Source organism: Phaenicophaeus curvirostris, chromosome 1 (assembly GCF_032191515.1).
Source record: "Phaenicophaeus curvirostris isolate KB17595 chromosome 1, BPBGC_Pcur_1.0, whole genome shotgun sequence".
Taxonomy (NCBI): Eukaryota; Metazoa; Chordata; class Aves; order Cuculiformes; family Cuculidae; genus Phaenicophaeus; species Phaenicophaeus curvirostris.
In genome coordinates this window covers 113,106,718-113,131,529 of record NC_091392.1, presented here as the reverse complement: position 1 = coordinate 113,131,529, position 24,812 = coordinate 113,106,718, and the positions used below count along the sequence as shown (strand labels likewise).

At 47.3% G+C, this 24,812-nt stretch overlaps 1 protein-coding gene across 3 annotated transcripts; it reads left to right on the top strand.

The window, feature by feature from the left end:
- Nucleotides 1–1,126: 1,126 nt before the first annotated feature.
- Nucleotides 1,127–24,812, top strand: KCNE1 (potassium voltage-gated channel subfamily E regulatory subunit 1). 3 transcript variants are annotated; one of them, XM_069872056.1, is made up of 2 exons: nt 1,127–1,226; nt 22,015–24,812. In XM_069872056.1, the coding sequence occupies exon 2, from the start codon at nt 22,063–22,065 to the stop codon at nt 22,441–22,443; it is 381 nt and encodes a 126-aa protein (XP_069728157.1). In that variant the 5' UTR covers nt 1,127–1,226; nt 22,015–22,062; the 3' UTR covers nt 22,444–24,812. The 3 variants fall into 3 exon arrangements, with proteins under 3 accessions (XP_069728157.1, XP_069728167.1, XP_069728148.1); XM_069872066.1 differs by lacking the exon at nt 1,127–1,226 and adding an exon at nt 3,259–4,327; XM_069872047.1 differs by lacking the exon at nt 1,127–1,226 and adding an exon at nt 14,710–14,934 and having other exon boundaries at nt 22,015–24,811.

Sequence of the window (24,812 nt, the reverse complement as noted above, 5' to 3'; positions counted from 1 at the left end):
TGGAGAAAATGTCCACATGTGCACATTTAAAATGCGTGTATGTGTATAAATATGCATATAAAACCCCTCAGGTGAAAACTAGGATCGTGGAGCAGGGAACCTGAGCGAGTAGCAGCCTCAGCAAGCAGATGTGGTGAGTGTGGTGGGAAGCATGCCAGGGTCAGCACCCAAACCACAGCATCCAACCATGGACAGCAGGCGCTGTGGTGTTGCTGCTTTTCTGTTCTCCACATGCATATCTTTGACTTGGGTTTACCAGAATTTCTTAAGGATAGAAATATTATAGATGGTGAAAGCAGAACAGAGCTTTTGTTGTCCAACAGTTCGTCTCTTCAGAGACAGAAGCACAAGCAGATTCTTGTTTACTTGCCAGTCCAGGAACTGATGGTGTAGAATAAAAATGTTTCACAGCTCTTAGAAAGCCATCAGATTATGTGGGTGTGCCAGTCATGATCACAACTGTCACTGGTCTTCTGAACTTCAGAGAGCTAGTTCCTTCTTTTGAACTTTTTGCTGAGCTCACGCATCTGATGCAGATCTGTGTCCCTTTCTTTCTTTTATGTCTGCAGAAAAAAAATCCAAACAGGACAATATGCTGAGGGGCGGTGTTTTAAGGCTGGCAGCACAGATGTTGCGAATCATCAGGATTATTATTAATCCTTATTTCAGCAGACCAATATGAAACTCTTGGACTACACTTCAATATTACTATCCCCATCATTGCCTTTGACTACTACCCACATGAGCCATCAGCTGATGTATTCTCCAGCTCTGCCTCTTTCAGCCTTGGGCTCATGTTCTGAGATGAACTGACAATAAAAGTTTGACCGACAGACTATCTACTGCAATTAATCTCTTCCAGCATGTGATTGAGGTTTGCTTTTAGAAATGCCATTAGGTGGAGCCACAGCCTCCGGCACTTCTGGGAGGCCTTGTCTATGTCATTCATTAAACACACTGAAGATGGACGATATCTTCAAAACTGATTAATTATTATTATCATTGCCTCTGATTACACCACGCCTAAAGCCTGTGAGACTTTTCCTAGGTAAGTGAGATTTGAGGTCTCTGCCACGAGGAAGGTGCAGTTAACACTGGATGCTGATATAGATAAGGAAGAAAAGGAGTTGCCTTGAAGAACGGAGCAGACCAACAGTAGACTCTGCATGTTAAGCTTTGTTTCACTGCTTTTCTCCTCACCTTGGTGTTGCAGACCCTGCTCTAAGGTAAGGATTTAAGTGCTCATTCACTGAATCTGCATTACTTCAGCCCACAACAAGTCTGGTTAAGTCCTATATGTGCAGGCAGGCTGCTTTTCCCCAGAACAGCACGGCCAGCTCCAAATCCCCACACTGCTGTTTGCAGTCGTGTAGTCTGGGGCACTAACTCCAGGTAGGTATTAAACAAGAGCTGATTTTATTTGAAAGGAAGGAGAATTAGTAATATTGGGTAAAACTGAGATTTCTTGTCCACCAGTTGAGCAGACACTTGCTGGTCAAGCCTCTGCAGCATGTGTGTCTCCTCCAGACCAGAGAACAAATGGGGTAGCAGGCACATTAGTGCACGTGTGCAGGGATGGGAACAGTATGAGATGCTGTATAGGATGGATCTGAACTCAGCATCGGCTGCAATAGTACTAGAAAAATCTATGGTCAAGGTCTTCTCATCTTCATTGCATTTATAGTCCAGCGGTACTGTATGATACTGAATGAGTGGGCTCAGTGCCATGGCAAAGCAGAAATTTCCAACCAGAGTTACGCTGCCTCTAGTTTTGTTTTGCTATGTATATTTTGGGTTAGGAAAATGCCTCAATTGTTTTAATTATTAATTCACATAAGTCACTATTGTCTCTAATTTCAGCAACATGTATGGAATTGTCCAACAGTATGTGGTGCTGTGCAGGAGCACCAGCTGCAGGCACGGCTGTTGGTAGCTGTGCCAAAGGCTGCTTAGCTTGACACAAGCCGTTTTCCTTAAACAGATGCTCTGGCCACTCAAGATATTGGGTTAAATGGAATTGACCAGTTATGGCTGCTTACTTGTAGGAGCTGGTCAATGTTCCTGGAAGAAATGCAACACAACTTGTACCTTTGCTTCAAGGTATTTCAGATGCCAAGTGCTCTTTCTGATTTTCACATCCTGTGAGTCAGCCCTCACCCTTTTGCTTTTTTGTCCCTGATATGTGTGTTAAAGCTAAGAGGAACCTGATGGAAAATGTTGGCTCCACATGGAGTAAAACCACTCCTAGGCTGACTTTTCTGTACCTTCTGTTCCTAACCTGCCGTGTTTCATTTCTTTCTGCTCGCTTGTGGTCAGAGAAGAAATATATCCTATGTGCACTAACACCATGTACTAACTGAGGAATGATCTTGCCCTTCATTTTATAAACCTATAAGGAAGTTGTTACACAGCCCAAGGAGCTCTCTGATATACAGGGCCCTGTGGGATCACTTCTGTTGAAGAAAATATGGGTGATATGGCTCATGCTTGCCTTTGAGATCTGATTTAGTTTATGAATACAGAAAGCCTTTCCTCCTTGACCCGCAGAAGGATTGAGCAGCAGGCTGTTTCTTTACGCACGGCTTACAAATTGCAGGAAATAGGAACCTGGAACCGTGGTGTGACAGGTGACAATGGGCCATGGAGTGCCAGGATGGCCGGAGGTTGGGCTGCTCCCAGTATTCACCCAAGGCAGAGGAGGGCAGGACAGATGCTAGAGAGCAGGTGCTACATGTTTCTGTTGTGCAGAGGCTTGTTGGGATGATGGCAGTGAGGTTTTGTCCTAGCCAAGCTGTCGAGGTGGGGTGATGATGAGACCTGTTTCACTACCTTGTCCTTGGCTCCTCTGCTGCTGATCAGGGACGTATTTCAGGAGCAACTGCAAAAGTTCAGGCTTTTATTATAGAATCATAGAATCACCAAGTTGGAAAAGACCCATCGGATCATCGAGTCCAACCATTCCTATCAATCACTAAACCATGCCCCTCAGCACCTTGTCCACCCATCCCTTAAACACCTCGGGGGAAGGTGACCCAACCACCTCCCTGGGCAGCCTCTGCCAGTGCCCAATGACCCTTTCCGTGAAAAATTTTTCCCTAATGTTCAGCCTGAGCCTCCCCTTGTAGAGCTTGAGGCCATTCCCTCTCATCCTGTCCCCTGTCACTTGGGATTTATATTTTTGCTTTTATAATATTTTTGCATATTACCCTTGGGGCAACATGCACGGTCTGACTTTCTTTACACAAACTTGGGAGAAAATTTTCTCTTGCTAATATAATTGAATCCATGCAAAATCGGGGTGAGGAGAGATGTGGTGCTCAGGACACCGCAAATCCGTGCCAGTGCTTTGACAAAGGCTGCAGGGCCATAGTTGCGTGTCCAGAAAAAGTGCAGGGGCAGCCCTGGCCCTCTTGCTCTGCTGTGGGTCAGTGGACCAGAAACACAAAGGATCTCGGAGGTTTCTGAAGGGTGGCAATTTGCTCGTACTACTCACATCTGGTATTTGCTCAAGGGGAAAAATAGCACAGCAGAAAGATATGTGTGACTGCTTCTGGAGAAAAGCTTATCTGTGCCTCACTGTAAAACACACAGATTCTTTAGCAGAAGAAATGCGAAAAAAGTTAGAGCTACTGCTGGTTCTGAAAGACTTCCTTGACAATGCAGGCAAGGTTGGCCCCTGTGTGATACGCAGGGACAGGAAGCTGTGGGTTGCATGGGCAAGAGGGTGAGTGGATAGCTTTCATTATTTTAGCTAAATTAACAGAAAGGTATTTTTCACTTTTGCTTCTCAGGATACAGGGTTTCCCTTCCCCCATGATCTGGCTCTTCTCCTGAATAGGTGCATTTTTGAGAGCGTCCTTCCTAGCACGTGGAGGACTTCTCCCAGCCTCACCTAGCAATTTAGTGCAAATTCCTGGGAGATGAGAGGGGGCATTTGGGCAGCTCGCTCCTTCTGTACCATTAGGAGATCTTTGATCTTTCTTCCAGCTGACAATACTGCCAGTGAAATTGGTTCCTGAACATAAAACATCTCTGCTTCTTTCTGTATTGGGAGATCTGCTAATAAAAATATGGGTATAAAATGCTCTCTGATGTGGTTGGATTCAGTGGAGGAAAAGCGAAAGCCAAATATTATTTCTGCTTAAGAAACAGACTGCTGAAGGAGAACAATGCAAACCTGTCAAGTTTTCAATACTTTAAACACTGAGAGAATTAATAAGCCTCCAACAACATCGTGATGCTGAAGGGGTTTCCAGAAGCCCCTCCTGCTTGCTGCCGTGGCTCTTTGTGGATCACTGAGAGTCCAAATCATCTGCTGCCTATGCAGGTCTGGGGGGAATGGGGTGGGTTTTTTTTTTTGTTGAGATCCTATAATTTAATGACTGTTGGCTCTTCAGTACTGAGGGATCTAGTTTGATTAAATGTGCTTTGTGAATACAACCTTTCAGTTTTGCTACCTTATTGAGAGAGGATAGTGCTTTGTCAGGCCCATATTTCCCCCTTCAAGCAAAGGAGAAGGAAATTGGGCACCATAAAGGCACAGAGTGGTGAAGGGGAGCATCCTCTGGGTACCCCCTGCTCAACCAGGGATGCTGCCATGCTGTAAGGAGATGGGGTTAAAAAAAACACTGACTGCTGTTCTCCTGTGCCCTTTTGGGTTCTAAACTCAAATTATGATGGTCCTTGCATGTTTAACCTTAGATAGAACCAGGGAGTGGGGTTTGTATTTTGTTATCTTTTGGGGCTTGTTTGTTTCGGGGTTTTTTATACTATCTTGTCCTTTCATGGTTGATTGGAGCAAGTGACAATGAACTCTACTCAGTCATATGCTCTCATGTGGTTCTTGGTACATCCTGAAACTCGTATCTCTAGGTTGTGTGTGGTCTCTTTGGAAAAATACCACTTTAATTTCTTAATTGAATCTGACGTGGATTTCAACTTCTGTGGACTGCAAAGGAGTAGAAAGTTTACAGTATTTTCCACTCACTAATTAGTGTTAGAATGATGTTAGCATCAAAGTATGGAGGGGTCTGTGGTGCTTTTCCACTACAATGTCTTCATAGGCTTTTATAGTCTCATAATGTTTTCTTTTTATGAGTACATAGCTTTTTTAACTCCACCTGGTTTAAGTGATATCTTCAGACAGCATCTTTAAATCCTCACTAAAAATATGCCTGAATTGCTATTTTAACTGTAGTTTGCTGAAGATAATCCCTCCTTTTGAAAGATGCAAGTAGCCTTACACTTTTGTAAAGCATGACAGCAAAGGAGTACCTAATCCCCTTTAGCCAAACTGGGGGAAACGTGTGGAAAGACTTGTGAGCAGATGGTTCCTTCTGGCTGTGCACAGGTGGTGCAGACCTCCATGAAGCTCATCCTCACCTTCCTCCATAGTGGCAGACAACAGGGTCTTCTAGTGCACTCAACCTAAACAGTGATCCAAGTGAGAGCTGCCTGGCTCCTTCTCAGCCCTAGAGGTGCCGAGCCATGCTCAGGGGCTTCCCAAGGAGATCTGCGGCAAGGGATGCCAGAGTGGGCTAGGAGATGTACTCCTGTGGAGAATATGTCTGAGCTTAGGATAGAGAGTCTCATGCATCCTATCTCTGCCTAAACCTTGGAGTTACGTGTGCAGCCCAACAGACATTTGGAGGATACACCTAAGATGGGCCAGGTGGGACTGAACTTCTCTTAAAACGTATTTTTGGCTGCTTGCATTTAACTCACTGGTGGTGGCATTGACAGGTTGCAGTAGTTACGTACAGAATGAATGACAAGGATTTGGTTGCATCCTCAAAAAGTTAACCATATTACGTGCTTTCCAGGGCAGCACCTTGCAGGCTGGTCAGGATGTGCTTCAGCAGCTCCATGGCAGCTCAGGCTCCTGTCATTCTGCTGAATATGAAAACTGAAGCAAATGCCAGAATTCAAATCTTTCCTCTCCCAGGACAGGGTCCTCATCCATAGCTTGCAGAGTAGAAGACCCTTTTTACTCCCCTGTGAGGTCAGGGAGATGATGTGACCCAGCCTGAGGAGGAGAGTGCCCCACACACTTGGCAAGTGCAGCAGCCTGTTCTGTGGGGCCCTATCTTAGGAAGTGGGTGGTGAAGGCTTGAAAAGCTTTGGGGCCAAGGAAACACTTCTTAGAATCATAGAATCACCAGGTTGGAAAAAAACCACCAGATCATCAAGTCCAACCATTCCTATCAAACACTAAACCATGCCCCTCAGTGCCTCGTCCACCCGTGCCTTAAACACCTCCAGGGAAGGTGACTCAACCACCTCCCTGGGCAGCCTCTGCCAGTGCCCAATGACCATTTCTGTGAAAAAGTTTTTCCTAATGTCCAGCCTAAACCTCCTCTGGCGGAGCTTGAGGCCATTCCCTCTTGTCCTGTCCCCTGGCACTTGGGACAAGAGGCCAGCACCCTCCCCTCTACAACCTCCTTTCAGGTAGCTGTAGAGAGCAATGAGGTCTCCCCTCAGCCTCCTCTTCTCCAGGCTAAACAACCCCAGCTCTCTCAGCCGTTCCTCATAAGGCCTGTTCTCCAGCCCTTTCACCAGCTTCGTTGCTCTTCTCTGGACTCGTTCCAGAGCCTCAACATCCTTCTTGTGGTGAGGGGCCCAGAATTGAACACAGGATTCGAGGAGCGGTCTCACCAGTGCCGAGTACAGAGGGAGAATAACCTCCCTGGACCTGCTGGCCACGCCATTTCTGATACAAGCCAAGATGCCATTGGCCTTCTTGGCCACCTGGGCACACTGCTGGCTCATGTTCAGTTGGCTGTCAACCAACACCCCCAGGTCTTCCTCCCCCAGGGCCCGTGGGCCTCCTGCCTCTCTAAGGCTTTGAGTGATGGAGACCATGGCAGTGGTGTGGCCAACTCTCCCAGGTGTCCTTCAGTGTGTTGGGCTAGTGGCCATGTGGAGGACATGCGCTGGGAGCCCAGAGACACGCGTTGCTCCAGCAGCCACTGCCAGTTGGGTGGCTGCACTGGGAACACAGGTGGGAGGTGGCTGGGGGATAGCAGGAGCATGGCAGCCAGCTGCTGCGGGCCATACTGGGTGTGCACCCCTGCCCATGCTATGGCATGAACAAACCTGGCATGAACGAGCCGGTTAGGCTGGGCACCTCAGTGGTTAGGTAGCAACTAACATTTTTTTTTTTTTACTGCAATTTTGGATGGGTTTAGGCAACATGCCAAGATCACCTAGGAAACCTTTGAAGGACTAAGAGGCTCTCAGTCCCAACCCATTATTTTAAGGAGCGGAATGCTCTGAAGGAAGTAGAACTGAATGAACTCTGCAAAGGAGTTGTTTGGGGTTTTGGGTTTTCTTGTCTCACAAAGGGGTGCAAGAGTGAAACAGGAATCCCTGCCTGCACATATGCCATGGATGAGTTAGTGGCATCATCTTGGTGGCGTGAAGGAGTCCCCCACCACTGGTGTTTGCAAGACCAAAGATGTGTGCTTAGAGAGGGTGAGCTGAAAATGGGCATTCTGCAGAGGGGAGCCCTGGACATCTCCCAACAGATACGTGCAGAGGGGAGATGGGTCAGACATAGGCAACACTATCTCTCTGTGCCTGCTTCTAGCTTGTTGCCATAATGCTCCTGATGGGTGAGGAGCTGACAGTACAAGCAAAGGCAGAGTGTGGGTCAGGCTGATATGATCTCCAAATTGGTTATGGGGCTGCTCTTTGCGAGGTACCGCTGGGAAATACCTGCCTCCCCCTCTGTGCCGCATCTTCTTCTATGATAAAGTGACTTGGCTACTGGACGAGGGAAAGGCTGTGGATATGGTCTTCCTGGACTTCAGTAAAGCCTTTGACACAGTTTCTCACAGCATTCTGCTTGAGAAACTGTCAGCCTCTGGCCTGGACAGGCGCACACTCTCCTGGGTGGAAAACTGGTTGGATGGCCGGGCCCAGAGAGTGGTGGGAAATGGTGTGAAATCCAGCTGGAGGCCAGTAACAAGTGGGGTTCCCCAGGGCTCAGTGCTGGGTCCAGCCCTGTTCAATGTCTTTATCAATGACCTGGATGAAGGCATCGAGCGCACCCTTAGCAAGTTTGCGGACAACACTAAGCTGGGTGGAAGTGTTGATCTGCTGGAGGGTAGGGAGGCTCTGCAAAGGGATCTGAACAGGCTGGACCGCTGGGCAGAGTCCAATGGCATGAGGTTTAACAAGGCCAAATGCTGGGTCCTGCACTTGGGGCACAACAACCCTATGCAGTGCTACAGACTAGGAGAAGTCTGTCTAGAAAGCTGCCTGGAGGAGAGGGACCTGGGGGTGTCGGTTGACAGTGACTGAACATGAGCCAGCAGTGTGCCCAGGTGGCCAAGAAGGCCAATGGCATCTTGGCTTGGATCAGAAACGGCGTGACCAGCAGGTCCAGGGAGGTTATTCTCCCCCTGTACTCGGCACTGGTGAGACCGCTCCTCGAATCCTGTGTTCAATTCTGGGCCCCTCACCACAAGAAGGATGTTGAGGCTCTGGAGCGAGTCCAGAGAAGAGCAATGAAGCTGGTGAAGGAGCTGGAGAACAAGAGGAATGGCTGAGAGAGCTGGGGTTGTCTAGCCTGGAGAAGAGGAGGCTGAGGGGAGACCTCATTGCTCTCTACAGCTACCTGAAATGAGGTTGTAGAGAGGAGGGTGCTGGCCTCTTGTCCCAAGTGACAGGGGACAGGACAAGAGGGAATGGCCTCAAGTTCCGCCAGGGGAGGTTTAGGCTGGACATTAGGAAAAAATTCTTCACAGAAAGGGTCACTGGGCCCTGGCAGAGGCTGCCCAGGGAGGTGGTTGAGTCACCTTCACTGGAGGTGTTTAAGGCATGGGTGGACGAGGCACTGAGGGGTATGGTTTAGTGTTTGATAGGAATGGTTGGACTCGATGATGCAGTGGGTCTCTTCCAACCTGGTTACTCTATGATTCTATGATTCTATGAGTCCCTCATCCCGGTGTAGATGGATCTCCTTCTCCTAAAGAACAAGTGCCTCTGCATCAGAAATGAAGGGTCACGCCTTTGCAGACATTTCAGGCAGATCCATCCCCAAATAGAGTGGGGAATGAGCCCCTGGGCAGAAGCTGCCTGATAGCATAAACTGCCCCATGACTGGCATGTGCAGGGCTTGTGCAGGTGCAGGATATGTGCCAGGGCAGGCATGTTGTCAGCTGTGTAGATACCTCTGTTAGTGCAGCCCAGGGCAACACGCATTCCTGAGCCAACTTCAGATGAGGATGGAGATGTTCCAGAGCAGAGTCGGCCCCTGTTTTATCCCTGTGCGGAACAAAGCTGGAGAAAAGTGGAAAAAACAGTCCAAACATATCTTAGAGCAAAGAATATGCAAGTATCACTGTCCCTTCTCAAGGTAGAATTTATTCAAGGAATAGTTATTCCTTTCCTTTGTTAATGAGGCTTTTTAATCCATGAAGACAGGGCAGCAATGCATACAGGTGATCCCTGTCCTCCTGGGAGCAGGAAGGAAGAAATGTGGTGGCTCTTTCATGACCTGGGCTCCAGTTTCACTGCTTGGGGCAAAACTTGGCTTCCTCTCCTTGGGCTGGCCCCTAGGCAAGGGGAGTATTGGGATATCATTACTCAAATAACCAGCATCTTTACAAAAAACTCTTTTCACAGGACTAACCGTTAGGAAGTGTGGTGCATAGAAAAAAAAAAAAAAAACAAACCCAAACCACCTCTGTTTTTTACTTGGTTTTTACTGTACCCATTTGAGGAAGAAAAATCCCCCAAACCAGCCACCATTTGTTAAAAGAAGGAATTGAATATTTTGTGAGCAATGCACCCTGTGGGGTGCCAAGGGCCAGTGCTGCTGGTGGCTATTGAGCTGTGGCCACCTGCTTACACAGCACTGAGCTGTGACCATTTAATGTGATTACTGTGCTCATTCCCTGGCAAGACTGGGGCAATTGTGAAAAAACATTTCTAGCCAGTAGGAATGTGTCCAGGAATTTTATGGGCGTCTCATGTACCCATGGAGCATGACTGTGATTTTTTTTTTTAAATAAGGTTCTGCTCATTGTTAGGTAACTATGCAGCAGTGCCCAGGTGACCAAGCAGAAGAGACAGCAGAGCTGTGCTGCATGGTAGTGAGAAAAGGAGTCAATCCTGTCACTGCACCATAACTATAAAAGATAACTGGATATGCTGCTACTGGAAAGGGACAGGAGGCACAGCACAGGTACTGTGGTAGCTAATAATCACATCTTTCTCTCAGGAGACACAGAATCACAGAATCATCAGGTTGGAATCAGATCATCGAGTCCAACCATTCTTATCAAACACTAAGCCATGCCCCTCAGCACCTCATCCACCTGTCCTTTAAACACCTCCAGGGAAGGTGATTCAACCACCTCCCTGGGCAGGCTGTTCCAGTGCCCAATGACCATTTCTGTGAAAAATTTTTTCCTAATGTCCAGCCTAAACCTCCCCTTGCAGAGCTTGAGGCCATTTCCTCTTGTCCTGTCCCCTGTCACTTGGGAGAAGAGGCCAGCACCCTCCTCTCCACAACCTCCTTTCAGGTAGTTGTAGAGAGCAACGAGGTCTCCCCTCATCCTCCTCTTCTCAAAGTGGATGTGAATTTGTAGCTAGTGGCACAGCCTTCCCACAATGCATGGTGAATGGTTTGAAGAATAAACTGTGCATCCGTTACCACTAAACTAAATTTCCCGTGTCTGGTCATTAAAGCAATGAGTGCTTGCTGACTGGGAATGACTCATCTGAATCATCATCATAAAAATACAACACTCTAGCCTTTTGTGCTTCTGTTGGCATCTCTTCAGTAAGGAACTGCATTTAACCTTGTTATAGGGGTCAGAAGCATCTCTATTCAGTGTCTCTTCCAAAGGCTACAGGTATCAGCACATTTTTAATTCAACATTGCAGGTTTTTTCAGTCTAAATTGTATTTCAATGGCACATTGCAAACTGCAAGCCAGTTTTCCCCAGCTGGTGTAAATCCACATAACTGTTTATTTTGCTGCAGCTCCACTGACTTGTGCCAGCTGCATCTCTGACCTGTGGCACCGCTCCTGCTGCTGCAGCCAAATGAATCTTTGTTTCATGTTTGTGTAATAGCAGAGGTTGTGCAAATGTAGGGGAGCAGGTGGATGTGCTTCCATTAGTGTTAGGATATCAGCAAGTGAATTAGTTTCACCCTCTTGGCCAAGTTTGCAAAATGTAATGTACAATTTTGAGTACTTTTATTTTTGACTACCTGAATCAGTCTTCATCTGCAGAAAGCCAGTACTGTGGTTTTCCTGAAAGCCCATCCTCTGTAAGATGACTTGGATAACCCCCAATCTAAACTACTTCTACACCATTTAAGCTAAATAGGAAGTCACACCCCACAGGGGCTGGCCAAGACCTTCAGCAACAGAGCTGTTTGGTGGGAAGACATTCTTGAGATGGAGGATGGAGCTGGAGAACAGCTCAAAGCCCTAGTTATCCTCCTGACCCCAGGGCTCAGCCATAAGGAAGCAGAAGCGAAAGGGCAGCTGCAGCCTGATGCCCAGCATGTGCTCAGCCCAGCTCAGGTCACTGTGTGACAAAAGGAGATCAAAGGCGCTTTCTGAGCTATTTCTCCCTTCTCCTGGACTGCCTTCAGCTGCCCTTCCATTTCTTGCTCAGGAACCCAGCAAACTCTGCAAGTAAGGGCTTGCCTAACTCCCTGGAGATTTCCCCTGATTTTGAGGGATTAACATGACATGTATGGGAAAGTACCAAAGATAATGATCTGGACAGAAACTTGTTAGACTTCATCTATTTATGAGCAAGAGCCAAAGCAGTAACCTTTCTAAGAAAGACTGACGATTCATTGACAGAGTAAATCACATTCTCTACACCACTTACCTACTTCAGTATTGCTTTCCTCAAAACAACAGTAAGACCAATTTAGAAACAGAAGACCTCCACATCTCCAAAAGGAACATGGTTTCAAGAGATCTCAAACTCCTGTGCTTGTGAAATGTCCTTTATCACCTTCCAGATAAAACCTGCATTTGCTTTCTGAGGGATTCCATCACTCTACATGTTGTCATTGTACTGAAGAAAATGAAACCTCGGGCTACTGACAGATCCGGGAGGGCAAAGAAACTTCTTGCTCAGAATGGTGTTGAACTCAGCCTTTGTATGTTGCTATTGCTATATAAACACAGTAATCTCCCTGTCAAACATACTCTCAGGTTCCACCAAAGTCAAATAGAAGTTACACAGATGCTTCTGAAAAATAAATGGTTCTGTTCTTGCCTAATGAAGATATAATCTACCTCTTGGCTGCAATGGAGACACACTGGTGTGATGGTGGGGGAAGTGAGGTCCCACACAGACCCCCCGGAGCCCTCTTAAACACAATCCTTGCTTTGGTTTGGCCAGCCTCACAGCTTCGCCCCTTCTGGAGCTGCACAAACTGGGGCAGCTTTGCTGAGCGTTACCCTGGTGCTCAATGGTGCGAGGAGGCTATGGGATAAGGGAAAACATGGTTTACTCACTGTACTTGCATTTTTCTTCCCTGACAGTGGGATCCCAGTCACAGATCTCTTGCTTATTTTAGGAATATGACTGCAAAATCTACTTTCTGCGATGTAACAAGAATTTAGAAACCCCCAGAGGCAGAAAGGTGTTTCTAAGGGGTCAAAGGAAGAGACTCACCCTCATCCTCCTGCCAAAGAGTTTCACTCCCTGCCAGGCACCCATTGCGCCCCTTCTTGGTTTGGTAACCTCACTGGTGCATTTGGGAGGGTAGGTTGACACCCCATTCTTCACCTGACCAGGTAGGGACAGGGGATTTGTCATCCACTGGCTGCTGCTCCCCATACCCAGTCTGCCTCATGTGCCACCAGCTTCCTCCCAGTGCCTGCCCCTCTCCCAAAGGAAGGGTGTGGACACTGGGTCCACAGCAAAGCAATGCTCCTCTTCCCCAACACCAAAAGGAAGGCTGGGCCAGGAAGTGATACGATCAAATTTTGTCCCAGTTTTCCCCGGTGAGGAGGAAATAGGACCTGAGTGCTCACTCTCTGCTGTCACTGACCATACGTGCTCTCCTACTCCTCCTCTTCCCCTTCTTCCTCCTCCTCTTTCATCCCCTTTTGGATCCTCTCCATATTTGAGGCAGTACCTTTCAGCGTGCTCAAGCCACCCCAAAGTGGAGTGATCTTTTAGTGTCCTATCTGCATTGCATCTGTCCTTCTGCATTGCCAGAGGATTTAATAATTTATTTTTTTTTATCAGCAGTGCAGTTTTGCTGCTCAGTCACATCCCATCCTTACAGAAACATCTTTTCCTGGTAATGCTCTAATTTTTGGTCAAACTCTTGGGTCACCCTTTTGTGATGGAAAGTGACAACTCTCCATAGTCAACTCCACAGCAGACAACTCTTCGTGGGACAACTCTCCACAAGGAGGGTTAGAGCTAGGATTAGGGTTTGGAGCTCTCCATGTAGAGTTGTCCCTGCTGAGAGTTGTCCTAGACCTTTCTGTGATTTGGATGAGATCAAACACACAATATCTTTCCATTCTAGTGTTCTGGTGGCCATGCTTGGCCTCAAGCTGGTGCCATCCTCCTTGGACCTACAAACACTGTGCCTTCTGGCAGGCATTAAAATGAAACTTTAAAAAATCACAGGGGGTAATGCTCTGTGGGTGCTAGAGGGTGTGAAAGTCTGAACTATCAATTCTGGCTTAAGGCTTCCCAGAAGCAAAATGAAACTTAGTTTTGCTGCCCTGGAGGAGAGAAACTGAGTCCAGAGCAGTTGTAGCAGAAGCAAGCCAGGTTTTTCCATGGCTAAATTCTCCTCCAGCAGCTGTCAGAGCAACAGCACCTGGTAAGGCCAAGGAGCATCAGCTGAGGAGGGTGTCGTTCCTATCCTTGCTTGCTGTGAGCTTTTGAGGGTCTCGGGGCAATGAACTGCTAAGGGCCACACAACACACTGGTGCAGGTCTGCCATGGCCCCAGGGATGCTGAGGGCATGTTATCCCACATCACTGGTATCTTCTGAATGAGTTTAAATACAATTGCTTTGCAGAGTTAGTAAATCCATTTTATAGGTTCCAGGTGGGCGTTAAGGAACACTTCCTTTGGCTAACTGGTGACCACAAACAAATCATTCTCAAATGGAAAGTAGATTATTAGGGGTTGTATTTTTTTCTTTCTTTTTAGGTGATAGATGGGAGTTAGCCAGTGCCCCCTGTAGTGAGCTGTTTGTGTTGGGTTCAAGGGACAGCACTGGAAATGGCTGTAATGTCACTGGGAGATGGACCTCACCTTACATTGTCACAGTTCCTAACCCCAGAGGATTTTGCTGACACTATTGCTGTTGCTGAAAATGCTTCTACATGTGCTTGCCTGCACAGTTTGATCCATTGTCTAGACCCAAGGACATGAGGGACACAGTGTGTTTGTGTGCCTAAGCACGCGGGACAGCAGGGAGGCAAGTGTCAGAGTGCAAGAGCAGCTCACATGGGGCCAAGGCAGCAGGACTGGCCATGACCTGACATCCCAGCATCCTCCTCCTGCTCCCCTTGTGCTGCCCTGCCTGCAGCCCACCGTGCCAGGGCCTGTGGCACCTGGAGGTGCCAGCACAGGAGCTGCCCCCGTGCCCCCTCAGCACCTCCCACATGTGTGCCCAGGGCTGGAGCCAGCACCTGCAGCGGGAGGCCGGCTGACGGCACCCACGCCACGGGCTCCTGCCCTCCCCCAGGCTGGTGAGTCTGGGTGTTTTCCTGTTCGCCTCTTACCTTTTGCACTGATCCTGGGGACAGGGGACAGTGACAGCCAAGGCTGCTATCCCTGCAGGAGCCAGGAGCCAGCTTCTGCCTGCTCACACCTCAGGGGTGTTACCCCAGGGTTTTTCCAGGGCTTACATCTTCATAATTGTCTTTCTTCAGGAGGGGCTGGAGCCCTGCACCCAGCCGTGTTTTGCTGCCAGGTCTGTACCAACACTCAGCACAGAGGGGCTGGGGATGAAAAGCAGAATGGGAGGAAAAATGGGAGGCTGCAAGAGCCACAGAGCTGAACTGATGGAGAAGAGGGAGCCCAGGATCTGCCTGCCAGGTTTTTATTTGCTATTACAGCTGTGTCAGTGATCGCCTGCTCTTTTGGTCTGGGCGTGAGCCCAAGGCAGCTGCATCTGGGAGGATAAACTTGGTTGCATATGGTTTGAGGGTGTTGCTGGGTTTTCTGCTTAAAACCAGTATGATACATATACAGTGTGTGTGAGAGGACTAAATTTCTGTCCTGTGATGCTTTGGGAAGAAACGAGAGTACCCCCACTGTAGGAGTCTTGCTTTCTAAAGCAACACAAGGACCTCAAGTGTTGCTTGGGTGGGTATGGATGGATGGCCCTAAGACTGGTTGGGAGAGGTGACAGATTTGCTAGAGAAAGGTGGGGACTGCAGAAGGTGTGTGCATCTTATGTATAACTGCAAATCTATCTGTACAGCCCTGCTTGCTTCTGGGCTGCGCTGTTGGTTCATCCTTCGTACAATCACAACATTCTGGATGCTGTTGCAAAATTTCCAGGAGCTGGAGGGAGGAAATGGGTCTGTCTTGTGCAATGTTCTGGCCTCCAGAAAGTTGTCTGACCTACTCATCCCTGTAACGAACATCCAGGGAAATGAGCCAGGAAGGTCATTGCTTTATGGTGGTGGAGAAGCATGTCATTGGCATAAAATGTGGAGAGGTGGGCAATGTGCTGTACTAATTTTTGCTACTAGCATAGCACAGGCTTTTTTGGTGTGTCATCAGTTCATGAGAAGTTGCTAAAGTGCTGTATTTTCTAGAGGTATGTATCCCTCTATAATCCCTCAGCATTTGGCACTTGGTTACTGATGCTTTTGGCAGCAACTGGAGAGAGGTTGTTGGAGAAGCTTGCTTAGTATAAATTGGAATATAGGTCCTTTGATTTGTGAAAGCTGAGAATATTATATTAGGAGACGAGCATCTATCATTTAACATCCACCTCTGTTACAGGATAAATATCACATTTTGACCTCAGCAGGGAAGAAAGGTGCAGCTAGCCAAAGCAAATCAGTTTGCCCACCTAATGCTTGAGGACAAAATTCCCCTTAAGCTCCAAAACCAATTGTCATGGTGCATTGCAAAACAGCAAATTGCCTCTTTTCTTTTTAAATCCCAGCAGTTGACTGAGACCCAACAACCTCTCCCAGTGTGTGCTTCACTGAAGCTCAGCTGTGGGAAATAAGCCTAAATCAGACAGAGGCATAAAGGACCATGGTGGAGCTGGCAGCTCCAGCTGGGCTGGGTGTGTTCCACTGGCAGTGACATCCTGGTTCATGGAGCTGCCACCAGCCTACTTTTGAGCAGAAAGTCCCATTCTGCTTTGCCTTTGTTGGGAACCTGCCAGGTGTAAGTCAGTTCTGAGATTTATACTATAGGCAGAATTTCTGTGGAGTGCCAGGTGCTCTGCAGGTGCAAATTGCTTTATTTGAACTCAAGCATCAATTTACAGCTCTGTGGTGATGTCCTCGACGTAGCCTCACTTCCCTAGCAGCAGTGGGTACAGCTGCTTCAGCCTCCAGATGAGCACAGTGTGCTCTGCAGTAGCTCAGCCTGGTCTGTCTTCAGATCCAACCAGGGTCAGACTCTGTATCATGCAGGCAATCTCATGGACTTGCATTTTGCAGCTTTAGCACCCTGTAGCTGTAAGCATTTGGATGTTCAAGTGAGTAAGGTTAGGAGCAGATCTGTTAGAGCATGGTGATACCGGAGAGACGTGGCCTCACCCGTGCTTAGGGATGGTTACTGAGATGGCAGATAGACACAATGCACGTGGAACCTATCCACACTTGCCCATAGATCTCCATCCTCCAGTCCCACTGCGTGTCCTGCTTTATAGCTGCAAGAGTAACTAGGTCTTCCTTCATCTTTGCCATCACAGCCCTCAAACACATGCAGCCTTTTTATACCAAGGTGCCTTGGTGGCTTAAAGCTTTCTTCCCTAATTGCCCCTGTTAACTGTTAAAATGCAGTCTTAAGAGATACCCTCTGACAGAGATCCCTCAACTTTTTCCTTCAGGAGGCAGTGTTGGTTCTGGGCTAGTTTTAATTCCACCCCAGAGGGAAGACATCACCAAGAGCCAAATGGCTGCCAGTGGTTAATTTTTCATTTTTCCTTCTAAAGAGCTGCTTTCTATCTCTAGGAGGTCTGCCTTCAGTTGTGCTCCATGGCTCATGCCCGAGCTATGGAGATTTGGGGAGCAGCAATACTCCTATAGGGGTGGGGAGTTGTCGAGGGGTTGATCAGTCTGGACAGATGCTGGTGTGCTTGGAAATAAGCAGAATAGGACTCATTCTTCTCTATGCAGGGGCTCTTGGGGTGTATGAGGGAAGGAGGTAGTGGGTTTGGTTGTTCTTTTTCCACACCAGTGGAGCATCACCACTACAAGGAAAAGCTCACCTGTGTATGTACAACCCTGGGGAAACTTTTGCATGGAGCAACGTCCAGGTTAAAGGCATCCCAAGACATAACAGCCAGCAGACAGAGAAAGCAAACCCTGATCCTTGGATCTTCACTGAAGTTAGATGGAGTGTATGGTTTTACACTGCTGACAACCTGTTTGTTTATAAGGAATATTTTAAAATGCTTTGGAAGTGTTAAGGTTAAGTTTCCTTCAGATGCTTTTCCTCCCTCTACTGACTGCAGAAACTCTAGGCCAACCTAGAGCTGGAAAGCCTGTGTGTTGGAAAGCAACCTGCACTGAGCTTGTTGCTTTTTCTTTGGAGATCTTTCACCTGTACTTACTGTAATGGACGGAGAAGCAGAAATGCATCTGAGAGCAGGATATGGCTCAGCCTGCTGCCAACCTTGGGGAGTTCCCTTTGAATCAGTGGTTAGTGAAAAAGTTGCTGAAATGTTCAGTTTTGACCCAGGTAATTTTTACGTGGACAGTTCACGCTTACCCCTCCCAAGAAAGGTAGGAGGGGTGACCTTCTAGCATGCATTGAATCCTCCTGTGGGGTGGGGACCACAATCCAGGTACAGTCATGGCTTACTGGGATGTAAACCACGATCATGATTTTGGGCTGGGCTTGATTTTATTCAGAGTTAATCAGGGGAGTCCCATGAGAAGACTGATCATGATTTGCAGCCCATCAGCAGTTATCTGGGGAAAGAAGTGGGGAGCAGAAAGCCACTCTGGATATATGAAAACAAAAACCTTTTGGGACAGTAAGATGTGACCATCTGTCATGGAGTAGGGTGATGACAAACCATGGCTCTTCCCAGTCCTGAACACTCCAGCTCTAAACCAGTCCTAGTATGGATTTCAGTGAAGTTGCACAGGACTTGTACAGTGGTGGGTGAGGCCTTAATGTTGGTTGAGATTTCAGGAGATTTCCTGCAGAACAGCAGTGTGCCCCTTCTCTCCCTTAACCTCTTATGTGATTGCCATCTGATGTGGCTACAGAGATGGGGCCGCTCAGCTCCCTGCTGGCTTCCAGCACAGCTGGCTTGCAAGCAACCCCAAAGTAGGCAATACCTTGCAGCCCTCAGAAACCTCCTAAAAGAATAGAATATAGGGAGGTAGCTGAGGATATCCAACCTCAAAGTGTCAATTCATCAGCACTGACGTGTCTTCAGTGCTAATGATAATTATGAAGAGAAATGATTGCCTCTCTTTCTGGAAGTTCTTCTTTCTTTGGCCTTAAAGTTATTGTAATTATTTGTTAGCAGTTTTAGATTTTACAGCATTGACATGTTCTACATACTTAGGAGCAGTAATCTCAGATAAAGGTTTAAACTTCTTTTTCTCTTCCTTTCCTTTTTAAAGGATCTGAAAACAGCTGTGAAATGTGAATAGATTTTAACTATTAAGCCCAAGCTGCCAAGATGTTATTTCCTGTAGCTTTGACTCATGCAACTGAAGAAATAAATTGGATCAGAATATTGTTCTATACCGGCGATTTCTGTCTCCCTCTGCCACCCCCAGGCTCGGCTCTATTTAAAGCCAAAATGCCAAGGCATACTCTCATGTGTGCTCATTTTTCCTGCTGGCAAGGCACTTTGTGGCAGGAACTGCTGGCTAGGAGAAGGGTGAGTCTGAGCCCACAGGAACTTGACCTGGGCTCCCAGTTGGCTACCTACTCACCAGAGTACGCAGTATCGTCTGATGCGGGCTGGTGCCTCTCATGTCTCCCCAGGGTTGTATGGTGAGGAGAACAGGCCTTTATCATCCTCTGTTAGGCATATGACCTTCAGTGAAACCCAGCCCCAAATCCATGACTACACAGCTGGGAGGACTAGCAAAAGGGTTCAAACTGAAAATCAGCACATGCAGTTGCATTGGCAATCAATTCCCCAGGGCTCAGTGCTGGGTCCAGCCCTGTTCAATGTCTTCATCAATGATCTGGATGAAGGCATCGAGTGCACCCTGAGCAAGTTTGCGGACAACACTAAGCTGGGTGGAAGTGTCGATCTGCTGGAGGGTCGGGAGGCTCTGCAAAGGGATCTGAACAGGCTGGACCGCTGGGCAGAGTCCAATGGGATGAGGTTTAACAAGGCCAAGTGCCGGGTCCTGCACTTGGGGCACAACAACCCTGTGCAGTGCTACAGACTAGGAGAAGTCTGTCTAGAAAGCTGCCTGGAGGAGAGGGACCTGGGGGTGTTGGTTGACAACTGACTGAATATGAGCCAGCAGTGTGCCCAGGTGGCCAAGAAGGCCAATGGCATCTTGGCTTGGATCAGAAACGGTGTGACCAGCAGGTCCAGGGAGGTTATCCTCCCTCTGTACTCGGCACTGGTGAGACCGCTCCTCGAATCCTGTGTTCAGTTCTGGGCCCCTCACCATAAGAAGGATGTTGAGGCTCTGGAACGAGTCCAGAGAAGAGCAACAAAGCTGGTGAAAGGGCTGGAGAACAGGCCTTATGAGGAGCGGCTGAGAGAGCTGGGGTTGTTTAGCCTGGAGAAGAGGAGGCTGAGGGGAGACCTCATTGCTCTCTACAACTACCTGAAAGGAGGTTGTAGAGAGGAGGGTGCTGGCCTCTTCTCCCAAGTGACAGGGGACAGGACAAGAGGGAATGGCCTCAAGCTCCGCCAGGGGAGGTTTAGGCTAGACGTTAGGAAAAAATTCTTTACAGAAAGGGTCATTGGGCACTGGAACAGGCTGCCCAGGGAGGTGGTTGAGTCACCTTCCCTGGAGGTGTTTAAGGCACGGGTGGATGAGGTGCTGAGGGATATGGTTTAGTGTTTGATGGGAACGGTTGGACTCGATGATCCGGTGGGTCTCTTCCAACCTGGTTATTCTGTGATTCTGTGATTCTGTGATTCTGTGATTCTGTGAATTTATGTATGTTTGATTGTATTCATGTTGGCATCAATTGTGCATTTTGTTGGACTGCCAGCAGCACCTGCTAGCACAGAACACACTGGATAAATAACTGCTCTTCCTACTAGGGACAGCAGGTCATAAGATTGGTGTCCTCACTTCCTCTGTCTCAGCACCTCCTTTTGCAGGACTTACACCGTAGCAAGGCACAGACAATTCAAAGAAGCTTCCATACACATCTCATCTACTGCAGTGTCATCACTGGCAGCTGGAGGCAGTGTGCAAACTGAACTCCCTCCCATGCAGAGGTTCCGCACAATATCTATGCACCATTAATATCACCCTCATGGAGGGTGTCATTGCTGCCTTGTCCTTTTGGTGGCTTTCTGCCTCAGGGTTCGTTTCATTCTTGATGTACTACAAATGATTATAATATAGTACCTCATAAAAAAGGCAAACCAACAGAAGGTTAGTATACTTAAGAAGCTTTTGCTAACATGCTGACCTGCTCTCACAGATTTAAAACTGTAGAAAGCCCTGACAGCCATCTTATGTGATTATCAGATTCCTGTCACAGAAGTCACCTTGAATAACAGTACCTCATTCAGATGTGCTAAGGGCAAAATCAGAGGGAGACTGTTGTCTTAATTTTCTAGAGACATTTAAATTAGGTGTTGTAGAGAGATTGTCAGTCACATTACCTGGCTTCTTAAGGTTTGGGACAGCAGTGCTGATCAGGCTGCTCATAGGAAAGGGGAAAAGGACCCATCAGCTTCTTGTGTAAAAATGTCAATGCAGAGTGCCATGGCTAGGAGGCTTTGGATGTCCAGGTGCTTCTTGGTGTTACCATCTCCTGCCCTACCCATGACCTGCAGTGATGCTCATGGAAGTCCTTCTAACCAGACAATACACCGCTTGCCTAGCAATTTAGTTTGAAGGGGAAAGAAAGAAACTATATGGGGAAGGACTGCTAGCCGGCAGGAGGGAGGATGAAGGGAGATGCTTTTCCTTTCCACCACTATGTAGTCAATTACTATAGACTCCCTCTGTGTCCACCCCTTGGGCAAATGCCCATTGGGAAGCTGCATTAAATTAGTGTGGAATATACTTCTGTCAGAGGTTTGGTTGCTCCATTTTGCATTGCGTGTATAATTGAGAGCTGCAGAAGAAAGGCAAGACTCCTCCACAGAGGTGGACAGGAGGAGCTTGCTGCAGGTTCTCAGTGATTTCCACTCACTGAAGATCAGCTACAGAAGTTTTGTTTCTAAATTCAAGCCTTAAGCTGAAAGTAGAGGAGAGAGGACTGAGGGAAGCCACGATCACGATCTTCTCAGCCAGAAGCAGTTGCTGCAGAGCAGGAGAGAGCCACTCCTCATGCCTGTAGAGAGTCAGGGGAGAAATTGTGGGCTTTAAATTGCAGCATGGGTGGCCTGGGTGAGGTATCTGGGTGAGTGGCCAACAGTTGGGGCGGCTGCGCACTGCAACAGACTGTCTATGAAGACTGAGGAAGTTTTGTAAGGCAAGCAGTTATGGGGGATGGACTCAGCCTGGCTAGCCTGGCTCGGAAACAGGAGGTCAGGAGGTACCTCCAGGTCCATCCAGTCACCTTGCCTCTGTGCTGTCCCCCGAGGTAACTTTTTGCTGAGAAGAGAAGCCAGTAAAGGGAGGTAGAGGGAATCACATCTTCATCTAATAACATGTCTGTTATTTTTGTTCTTTTCTAGCTGACCTAAAATTAAGGAAGAAAGAAGTGTGAAGAACAGGAAAATAAGATGTTGGTGCTGTCTAACGACACAGCCCTAAATTCACTTCTCTCCAAGCTGCTTCAAGACCACCTGGAACATACAAATAGCTCTGCACCTTCCCAGGTCAAAAGTGCCAGCAGTGACCTGGAAATCATCTACGTGCTGCTGATGATTGGCCTGTTTGGTTTCTTCACAGTGGGAGTCATGCTGACCAACATCCGTGCCAGAAAGCTGGAGGAATCCCAGGACCCCTACAACACCTACATTGCCACAGACATTTGGAGCAAGAAGGACAAGGAGTATTTTCAAGCCAAGCTCATAGAAAATTACAAGCTGTGCTGTGTCTTTGAAAACCAGGTGGCCGTGGAGCAGCCAAGCATGCAGATTCCTGAGCCAAAGTCTTCCTAGCAAAAAGTGGGAGAAAGGATTGCACTTTGCACATGGGACAGCCTGACTGATACCTGGTATCAACCAGGCTAGCTGTTTGCCCATCTGCAGAGCTACAGACACTGGCCTCGGTCAGGCTGAATAACTGTGAACTGATGCAGAAGCTGATGGGTGTGTGATGGCCCTGGTGCTGCAAAAGTCTCTAGCCACCCGTACCTTGTTGCAGTCGCTGTAAGATAGAGGAGGGTGGACATGCAGAGGGAATAGCTTGGACTCATCAGCTTCACCTAGCGAAAAAATCAAATGTTGATGTTGCCAGTGTGAACGCTTGCAGTAGTCCACGTAATTAAAACCAAATTGGATCAAACACAAGATAGAGGTGTTAACTGCCACGTATGTCTTAGCAATCATTTTCAATTAAAATCAGTTTCTTCCGAGAAAAAATAGCTGAAATATTTCATTTGCATTTTTGTCCAGCGCAGAATAATAATTTTGTAAATTGTACGACATTATGGATTACCTATTTCTTTCAGAATCATACACCTCTTTGAGATAATATTCTAGAAAAAGATTCTCATTTTTTTTCAGGAAACCATTTCTGTGCAAAAATGCAGACTTTGGAGGGAAATTTTTCAAGTGACTTTCGAATTTATAGCAGGTACCCCAGACTGGTCTTGCAAGCTACTTTTGATTTTTCTTCTCATGGATGAGTGCTGATCCTGACAACAATATCCACCCTTGTATAAAGATTCAGCAGCTCATGGGGCCTGTGACGTGCAAATGTGTAACACTTTGAGTGTTTCAATCACGTTTAATTATTGCACAGGACCTAAGTGCTAGCCCTGAGTTGGAAGGTGAATTTCCACTTTGTGAAGAGCAGTTCTGCAAAGCATCTGGTATTTAATCACTGACACAGCTTATGTCTGTGCTTAACTTAAAGCCTGTGAGCATTCCTTCAGCTCTCAAGAGCAGTCTCCCTTGGTGTAGCTGTTTATTTAGGGTAGAATCCAACACAATGTCCATGCCAGCACTGTTTTCCTGCACGTGGCCTCTTTACTCCTTCCTCCTGCAGACCACATCTGCCAAGCCATGGGGGCATGGTGACAGCTGAACTCAACATCTGTGGCAGCAGCCACTGCTAACAGATATCAACTGTCTCTGTTAAAAGGAAGAAACACGGCTGCCCTGGACATTAGTTTACTCAAAATAGCAACCTCACCAGCTTGAAGCCTGTTTTCTTGTTTAGGATCAAAGAAGTAATGGTCTGGGGAGGAGGCGGGGGGGGGGGGGGGTTATTTCTGCTCTGCTGTTGGAGACGAGAGGAAAGAAAAGTGGGAAAGGCTTGAAAGAATGTTGTGCAGAGCAGCTGCTTCAAAGGCAAGGCAAGGGGAGATTGCTACCCAAGTATTTGAATGAGCAAGCAATACCAGTCTCGGCATATCCCTTTTCCATGCAAAGGTACTTCTTTAGCACTGCAGTGTCATCAAAGTAATATTCCAGCTACATTTTTGTTCCAAAAATACTTAGGACAATTAAAAATGCAGGGCATTTTTAAAAAAGATATTTATATGGTGCCTAACGTTAAGCTGAGGACAAGATACATGCTTTCAGTGTCTTGAACAGCTTGGAAAACCACTATGAGCTTAATTATCCAAATCACTTTTTCCTCTAGAGGAAAGTAAACCAAAGCCAAGCTTTGTATAAATGTTGACTTCTCAGCCTGGGCACTGCTGTTTCGGGATCTCACCATGCAGTCTGTTTATTACTTGCATTTTCCTCCCCTTATGAGAATGCAAATGCTCTTGCTTGATGGTTCTCCAGAGGCAGACCTGTGCAGCATGGCTGACAATGCTTAAACTTCCTTCAAAACTGGCTTTAATTACGTTAAAACATTTGAACATTAAGATTGTCAAAATGCCTCCCTCCTCCTGTTCTCCCTCCACTTGTTTTCAGGTATTTAGGGTTTGGAACTTGCTGACCACCTTCTTTTGATAGCTGCAATGTAGTTATTTGTGACAATGGTGATTGTCAGCATTAGTTGGCTCCCACTTTTTTTTTTCAACTTTGCTATTTTATTTATTTAAAAAAGACAAGAACAACTGTGCCCTAGTCATAACACTTTCCCATGCCACCAGGCTACAAATCACCCTTCAGTGGCAGTTATGGACTCCTGCTGTGGACATTCCCATTACCTTTTGGTCTTGTAGTTCTCCTTTCCCCCCCGTTTTTTCACTTGTACAAAGCAATAAAACATGAACTGCGAACTGTGCTTGTGGCCTCAGATGTTGTTTTCTCCTAAGCTGTTTCACAAGCTCACAGAAAGAGTGCTAATACTACCTGACAGGCACCTACTCACCCGTCCCCTTTCTACACCCTATTAACCAAGACCA

Excerpts from the sequence above, each read along its gene's own strand:
- KCNE1 (XM_069872056.1), top strand. The coding sequence starts at position 22,063 with ATGTTGGTGCTGTCTAACGACACAGCCCTAAATTCACTTCTCTCCAAG.